At 44.9% G+C, this 8,888-nt stretch overlaps 1 protein-coding gene across 1 annotated transcript; it reads right to left on the bottom strand.

Moving 5' to 3' along the window:
• Positions 1 to 556: 556 nt before the first annotated feature.
• PRKRIP1 (PRKR interacting protein 1) lies at positions 557 to 8,888 on the bottom strand. The gene is made up of 6 exons (XM_050321576.1): positions 8,746 to 8,888; positions 7,681 to 7,759; positions 6,165 to 6,265; positions 5,321 to 5,406; positions 3,606 to 3,673; positions 557 to 1,300 (listed from the first exon to the last, which is right to left on the bottom strand). The coding sequence occupies exons 1-6, from the start codon at positions 8,863 to 8,865 to the stop codon at positions 1,185 to 1,187; spliced, it is 570 nt and encodes a 189-aa protein (XP_050177533.1). The 5' UTR covers positions 8,866 to 8,888; the 3' UTR covers positions 557 to 1,184.

Below are 8,888 nucleotides of genomic sequence, written 5' to 3' on the forward strand. Positions count from 1 at the left end.
ATCCTCCCTTTTTACTGTTTTTGCTTAAAATAATTTGGCATTAACCAAGGTTTGAGAAGAAGTAGCACCACATTCTGGATGCAAGGCTCTGGGATGAGCACGTCTGAAAGCCAGCAGGCACTTCTAATTAAAGATACACTGAAAAGACAACAATCAAAGTTACAAGTAAAACTACCACTGCATATGCTTTTCATTTAAGCACCAGTAAGTAAATGTATATATAGATGTTATCATTCCTCCTGGGGAATCCAAAGTGCAAAGCAGAGAGCTCAAGCAGAGAGAAAGGCAGGTGTCATTACATGAAGCTGTAACATAAGCAGAATGATTCCATTCCAAGCCTTTCTACCACAGGATCTGGAGGCTTTACAGACATAATCTTTGGGAAAATACATTGTTCCAGTCCAAAAGCAAAAACTAAGTGGCATGCAGCTAACACCTTTTCCATACTTTCACGTGTGCCAAATCACTTGATCTCTTTCTCCTTTTCTGCAGCCCTGTAAGCATCTCTTTATTTTACTGAAATCCTCTTAAAAAAAAATAAAATAGAAGACAGAACAATCCAACACATCCCTTTTATTAATTTAAAAAACACGGAAGAAAAGCAATAGGGAAAAGTTTTAGCAATAAAAAAGGGATCCCGATTAAAAATCTATAGAACTTGTCTAGCAACATAAACTGATTTCTTTGGGTTAGAGATGACCCCATACAAAACCCCAAATTCAGAACACTCACAGTGCAGGAGAGTCTGGCTACAGACCACTTTTCTACTTCAGGTTGAACTCTTCCCTTAGATTCATGTATCCCACTGCTACCAGCTCCGCCATAAGTAGAATACGTAGCCTTCACAGTAATATTTCCCTTAAATGGTAATGGATATGTTTTAGCTTTCAGACAGAAAAACACTCTGGGCCACGTTAGAAAGAACTCCAGGGTCACAGAGACTTATGGCTGACTCTTTAGAGCAAACTTAGAGCAGACTGCACAGCAGTTATACAAGCAATTAAGAAAAAAATCTCTTATTTGGCATTTCTCTATCATTATCTCTCGGGCCTGTGACGTGAAGGCCATGCCCCGTTAAGCAGATGTAACGTACGGCCAATGGGTTCTGCTTGGCTGAGATGAAAGGCTTTCATGCTCCTGGATATAAAGCAATGAACAGTGTTTCCAGCTGTCCCTGAAAGGCCTCATCCTCTTCCCATCACAAAACTTGGCTCTTCAGCGTCATCTTCCTTCTCTTCCTCCTCCTTGCTGTCCTCTTCGTCATCCTCGCTGCTGCCTTGCTCTTGGGATTGATCAGGTTCTGCAAACACAAACAGGGTGAATCCATAAGGTGTTCCCACCTGTCTTCCTTCTCAAGTATTTCACAACAAAACAGTCCCAGCTGCTAAGGAAATGTGTATTATTAGGTCATGCTAATTAGCACGGGTGGATAACATAGTCCCCTGTGTCTTCCTTGTTAAATATCTCACAACTAAGCAGTCCCAGATATTCAGGAAACATGTATCAGGTTATATTCATTCCACCCAGAGACAGGGAGCTCAGAATATCAAATTCCCCCTTGGAGAAATATTCCCTTACCTCCAGTGTTACCAAGTCCACCTCCTATAGAACATTATTTCTTCAAAGAGAGGTAGTCAAACACCGGGGATGATGGATTACCTCATTCCCAACCTCTGCAGGTAGGCATGAACTTTCAAGGATTACAGAGTACTGTTACAGAGCACTGGGAAGCCACGGACAAGACTGAGTATATTCCTACACCTTTCCAAGGACAGACAAACTCCACAGGTTGCCATAAACTTTTACAGACTGTTTGCTATACTGCAAGTACAGGAATCCATTAAAATGTGTCTAAGGTTAACAAGGGTCACAGAAAACTCGTGAGGCCTGCTAAAAGACCAGAAAACACTTACTAGAAATTAAATAACCAATCATGAAAATGAGGTACAGCATCAAGTGGGACCTGAATCTGCCTTTTTCTGCTCTTTACTGTTCCTCAGGCCCAGTCAAGCTCACGTCCTGACCAGTTACACGTTGGATTTAGGATCAGTGGTCTGATGCCACCGCGTGGTGAAGTTCTGAACTTTCATTTTGTCTTAGGGGTTTGTACAATAATGCAACTTTAACAGCTGACCTGATTCACTGCCAACCTTTATTGTGAATGTATTTACTACAACAAAGGTGAAAGATGGCAATTCAGAGGTTTCATTAATCCATTCAAAAAGGAAGATAAATGCTTGCCTACTACATACAACAAATGCACTTCACTTCATTTGGGAGAACTCAGATCTCAATCAGGGCACACAAAACTAGAAAAAGAAAAGGCTGTTCTCAGTAGAGAATAGAGATGGCTATCAGGGGCTTCTGTCTCTACTGGTATTACTATCATTGTTATTACTACTACTATTATTATTATTTTGCAAAGAGAACCACAAACTGTAAAGAGTTAAACATGTAATAAAGACAGGGGAGTTTGGATTCTGTCTTTCAGGAACTTGTGCCAAACAAAACCACTCCAGCCTCACAACTGGTACACAGCAGTGCCAGTCCCTGATCCAGCTCTCTTCTCTCCCAGCCACTCCCTAAAGGGATGGGTATTCTGTTTTGTTCACTCAAAATGAACAAAAACTATGTTGACTCATCCTTAAATCCTCCTCCTAGTTACAAGTGATAAATGAGTAGCTTAAAAAAAAACCCCAACAGAACAAAAACAAAACACCCAAAAAACTTACTCTGCTACATTCACTTGCTGTCACAAGTAAAATTAACCTAACAAGTAATTTGTCCTCCCGTGTTTACATGGGAGGCTGGCAATGGTTCAGCTGAAACAGATCCAACTCTGAAAAGCAAAGCAGAATTAAGGTAGAACTGTCAGACAAGTCACTGTTCCAGCAGAATTACCAGCAACTGCTGTAACTTTAAGAATTACTGCAGTTAGTGAGCTAATCCACAAAGGACAACTATTTGAAAGAGTAAGCTAAAATAAACTCACTGAAAAGAAGCAACAATACACAAAAGTTTGAGCAAACGGTTACACTGACATTGCTGAACATTAATTTTCAAGACTGCAGGAGGACAGAGGCAGTCAGGTTTCCCATGTTTATTTCTATGCAAATAAAATAGTTGTGTGGAACAGATGGCACCAAGGTGGCTCAATTTCTTACACACACAATCGTTTCTTGCTGCCCAAGCTGTGCATTTTTTTTCCACCTGTCTTCTCCATAAGCATTCAAAATATACATCAAAAAAGCGCACAGCCTTGAACAATACTGCCTTTTTGAGCAGATGATGTTCTAAATCTGCAGTTTGTCAGAATAGCTGGGGCAAAACATCCACAAACAACCAAATCGGATTCCAATGTTTGCTGTCCAAAATTTCCCCTAATAAAGGGAAAATATTCACAAACAGCCAAGTTATTTGTAAGATTAAATCTCAACATAGATGGCTTTCAAAGAGGATTTTGAAACATTAGCTAAAATAACAAGCTTAAGGCTCAGGCTTCAATCCATGTATTGAGAATGCTCGGGGTGGGAGGGTGGAAAAAACTCTTCTAGGCTTCAATTAGGGAACTGAGTCTTGAGGAAAGAAAAATAAATTTCACTGACCTTTTTCCTGCTTCTTTTGTTCAAGTTTATTTTTCTTAGCTTGCAGCTTCTTCTCTTTTAACTTCTGGCTGCAAAGCAAAGGAAAAGAACCTGTGACAAATCCTACACTGTAAAGCTTCTGAATGTTCATACCCTAATAAAGGACATATCGGAAAAGCTGATTTCAGAAGTTCAATTTAAATTTGGCCTTAACTGAAAATTCAGCAAGAGCAAACTTAGCACATGATCAATAGAAAGTTTTCTCGGTTGATTTTAGTCTAATGGATCTTTTACGTCTTCCATGATGCCACTGCAACCCAAATTGTATGATACACAAGAATCTCCAAGAACACAAATGGAACAAAAATGAAACTGCTCCTATATTTTAGCTACCTAGGCTAATGAAAAAAAAAGAGAAAATGGTGTCAAAACCCAGACTGCTGTAACTGAACACTAGGGGAAAAATACCACCAGTAATATATACTTATATTGAAAAAAAAAATTAAAAAATATAGTGCAGTATGCTTTGACCTTCCTCTTTGGCTGTACTTCCTCGGGATATTGGGTCCTTGGAATAACACTAGCAGTAAGAGGGAAATGCTGCTCATAAAACCCAGTTTTGTTTGCCCAGAAAAGGCAATCAGGCAAGTTAATGTCAGACACGGGCAGAGCAGCCTGGGATTTATGTTCCTCTCTCACCACCATAAGTGAATTCTCTTGAAAGAGAGAGCCAAGTACTGTTAGGTCAGGACAGAAGAGAAGGGTGGTGAGGGAAATTAGAGGGGCTCCTACAGAGCAAAACCACTTGGGTCCTGCACCATTAGACTGTAGAAGGGGGACAAGGAGGTGTTAGTGTTTAGGCAGCATCTGCTGTTGGAACAGTTGTTCTCCCTCTCAGTCAGGGAAGAGGCAGCAGGCCAGATCTGACTTGGTGGCCATCTGTTGGACCACAGTAAATTAAACTAAGATGGCAACAGTGTTTGTGTTGAGCACTTCTGTGTTAATGGCAGTGAGTCACTTTGCACAGGCCTTTCCACAGCAGCTCTCAGCCACAGGATGCGAAGCAGCAAGGGAGAGGCTGCTCAGGGTCAGATCCTGTGAAAGAGCCGGGCCATGAAATTCTGCTATCTCTGAAACACGTGATGGATAAAGACAGTGGGATTTAAATTCCTGTATCACTGCACTATGATGTTCAGGCTACTTCTTGAGACCATCAATCTTGTAACTGTGTCACTGTGTCAGATTTTAAGAGCAAGATGGATTTAATATTTTTTTTAATATTTTCATTTAACTTACTAGACTTGACCTGCAGGCAGAAGTGGCCTATCCACTAAGCAGCACCCAGTTTTGCACTGAAGCTGCTTGGTATCAGATGATTCAGATGTTAATTTAAGCCAGATATAAACACAAACCTTTCCTGACACTGTTACAACAAATATGCAGTAAGGCACGTTGCAGTCAAGACCACGGAGTCAGCAAAAGCAGCTCAACCAGTCCCGAGTTATCCTGCCAGTGATGGCACCGAGAACAAACCACGCCAGCAAAGCCTGTCAGGTTTACAGCTACCTTTAAAAACCAAACAATGACACTGACAAATTTAATTTCCACAGCCAGACTTCCCAGCTGATAGATGCAGACACAGAATGACAGCGTTCATCCAAAGCATGCAGCTACAGATGAGGCACAAGGGTGTGAGGGTTTCCATGTCAAGCCTCCTGGGAAAAATCTGCCCTTACCGCTTCCTTCTGCGTTTTGCTGTTTGCTCTTCTGCAATCATCTTATTCCTCTCCAGTTTCTTCTGGAATTCCTCATCTAGTCTTTGCTGTAATTGATCACACGTCATACTTTGGTCACAATCTAAATTAAAATACTTCTTTTAAAAGTCATGTCCTTTTAGGGAAAAATCTTTTAGCAAAATACAGAAGGGAGCTCTGCCAGATTTTGTCTGGTTTCTTTATACAAAGCCATGTCTTAGGGATGACTGCTGTACAGACAGCGCTTTTAACCTGCAGCCTGAGCCAAACATTGAAATGTTCTGAGGGAGGAATCCTCACCAGAACAGGTGAGGAAGGTTGGGCTTCTGCCTTAATGAATGTGTCAGTAAAAACAAGTGAATAATTGGAGACGTAAACATTAACATATGAATCAAAGGACTCAGCCAAGAGAGAGTATAACAATAATGTTCTCTGAAGGAGAGGCCATTCTACTCGACTGTAACTTAAAAAAACATCTGAACTCTGTGCACAGGCACTTGCCTTGATTCTGTCTGTGCAAGACAGTGATAATAGAAAGGATTTCTAGTTTTTAAAGCATTTTCAAGCCAACCTGAGAACACACACACTCACGTGTCTTACTGTGTGCTAGGACCCCAGGGAACACAGGAGATGGAGCATGTCTGACACAAAGCACCAAATGTTTCAGTACTGACACAGACGCCACGGATCACACACTCCTACAGACTCCTCTGACAAGGGGTGGCTCAGAACGGGATTATTTGTACATGACTTTCAAAGAAAACACAGATTTGCGGTGAACACCGAATATTCAGGGGTGGGGGGAACTATAAAGAGTTGTGCTGACCTTCTCAGCCATGGCATCCATGAAATCTTGCCTCTGGTACTCTCGCCGCCGGAGATGCCGGTACACGTGGAACTCCCCGCTCCCGGCTCCAGCACTGGAACCTGCAGCGAAGAACAGGTAAGTCTGCTAGGAAAGAATGTGTATAGATTCTCCCACATAACTACAGCTAGATGCTGAGGGATGGGACACATGAGAAGGGCACTGTAAGTTGAAAGCTACCAGCGACACACAGAGTGTGTCACTGTTTTATATAAGCTCAAATTGCTCACAGCCAAAACCCAAAGAGAGCTGCAAAACCACACTGCAATCGGTCACTGCAGGTCCTACTGGTTGATTACTCCCCCTGGAGAGCCCAGTCTTAGCTGCACATCAAGACAGGCAAAGAACCAGACATCAAATATACTCCCCATTCTCTTACCAGGCAGAGGTGAGCTAAAACATCCTGCTGGGGCTGCTTCTGACTGATTTTCAGCATCTCACACAAAAAATAAAGGTCAACAGAAAGGAGATAAACCCCATCATATTGTACTTTCCCACGCAAGACAGATACCACTGACAGTTTCTGACTGTTTCTTCACACAGATGAAATGCCCACAGCTCTCTCTTCCTGGCATCAGCCTGCATGTTGAAGTCTCACAGGAGCTTTCAACATCACTCTCCATTCTCTTCCTCTGTCTGCTGAGCCATTTTTTTAAGGCAAAGCACAGGAATACAAGCCTCAAAAAAAGACACCTAATTAAAACACAGCAGCTGGGTCTGCAACAGGGGTGCTCTTGATACCAGCAGAATCCCAGCATGTCAGGTGCTCCCAGAAAAACAAGACAGTTTGACTCAAGCACACAGCAAAGCTATTTGAAAAAGCCATGAGGGAGTTCTAATAAGCAGAAGAGTTTATTCCAAAGTGTATAAAAACTTCAAGGCAAGATCAGTTATTCTGAGATAAGAACAAGTCAACCTCTATGAAGGATGAAGGTCCGAAAGAAAGACAGAACTTCTACATGCAGACACAGTTTATACCACAACTACTGTATTTAATCCCTGCAGGTAAAAGTAAAGTATAAGCAGGGTATTTGGGTCAGGTTCCTCGCACAGCTGCCAGCTCCCTGCCTGACCACACACAACCATACCTGCTGCACGTGCCTGAGACCCAGGCTCAAAGCAGCCAGAAGAAGGGCTTCATAATTGTAAGCTTCCAGAGCGCTCTCAAATCAGTGGGAAAGACGGATTTACTTATCATCATTTACATGTCATCACCAGAGCAGCAGCGTATTGCACTGCAGGCAGCCCACGTGCTGCAGTGCCACGGGCTTTGTTCACTTTGCATCCTGACTACCGGCAGAAAAGCGGGACCCGAGAACCAAATAAAACTCGAAAAAGCAACTCTCGAAGCACATTTCACACCTCTCTCCTCCAGCAAAATGAGCAACAGGAAAACCATCTCTGTCCCCCCCTGTTAAGCACTTTTCTGAGTTAAATGTGGCTGACCCCGGGGGTATCTGAAGAGCAGAATCTTTACCCATCACATCTCTAACGAACTCCGGGGGAGGCCGCGGCGCCCATTCGTTCAGTTTTTCGGGGATTGGTACAGTCTTTTCCTGCAAGAACAAACCAACCAGCCATCAGTATCTTCTAGGAGCAAAGTCTGCAATTTTAACACATTGTTGAAAGGCGGGACATGTCTGACAACAGCCTCTTCCATCAGCTGACAGATCTCAGAAGGAGCACAGCTGCAGCCATTTCTTCAGGCACAGGGAGCAGGAGCAGGCAGAAGAGGAGAATCAGAAGGGATCCTCTCTGTCCCTCACATTCAGGCCTGCAGGTCAACAAACCCCGGGAGGATTAGGAGTGTCTGTGCTTCTTTTCGGTATGGGAACCAGGTGGAAGCATGTCAGCACCTCCAAGCACTCGCGGGAGCTGAGTCTGCTCCCACTACCAGTAGTCTGGGAAGTGATGAAAGGCATTTGTGCACCTTCCATGCCAGATCTAGAGGACAGGGAAGAGCAGGGGAGGGAGAACACATGGTGCAAGGTCAGAGGAAGAACGCGGTGCAGGGACATCTCAGCTGCTCCGGCACACACAGGGCAGGGGTGAGAGTCTCCTCCTGGCAAACACCTCCTCGGGAAAGGATCGAAGCACCCAGTTAGAAGAACTGGGGTCATTAAAAGCAGTGGGAAGAGCGAAGGACCAGTGGGCAGAGAGCACTGAGGAGCCAGTCCTCCCCCGGGTCCCCAGAGAAGGGTCTCTCCCCTCACAGCACCCCAGAAAAGTCCCTCTCCCAACATGACAACCCGGTGTGTGGGGCGGGTGTCAGTCCCTCTCCCCTCGAAGACCCAAAGAGGAGGAAAGGGCGGGGGATATCGATCTGTCTCCCCTCGTGGAACCGGGAAGAAGGAAGGGAGGGGGTTCAGCCCCTCTCTCCTCACAGACCCCGGGGCGGGCGTGCCGGTCCCTCTCCCCTCACGGACCCTGGAGGTGCACTGTGGGGTCCCGGCGTCCCCCTCCCCTCACGGACCCTGGGGGTGGGGGGATCTCACTGTCCCTCCTTTCCCCCCTCCTCCCTCCCCGGTCGCGCCGCCCTCACCGGGTTCCTCATGAGGCGCTCGAGGCGGAGGCGCTGCTCCTCGGCGGCGCTGCGGGGGATGACGAGCGGCTGCGGCTCCTTGCGGGGCCGGGGCGGCCGCGGGGCCGAGGGCGCCGCCATGTTCCAGCCCTGGCCGCGCCCCG

This window comes from Myiozetetes cayanensis, unplaced genomic scaffold (genome assembly GCF_022539395.1).
Source record: "Myiozetetes cayanensis isolate MyiCay16 unplaced genomic scaffold, myiCay2020 scf27, whole genome shotgun sequence".
Lineage (NCBI taxonomy): Eukaryota > Metazoa > Chordata > Aves > Passeriformes > Tyrannidae > Myiozetetes > Myiozetetes cayanensis.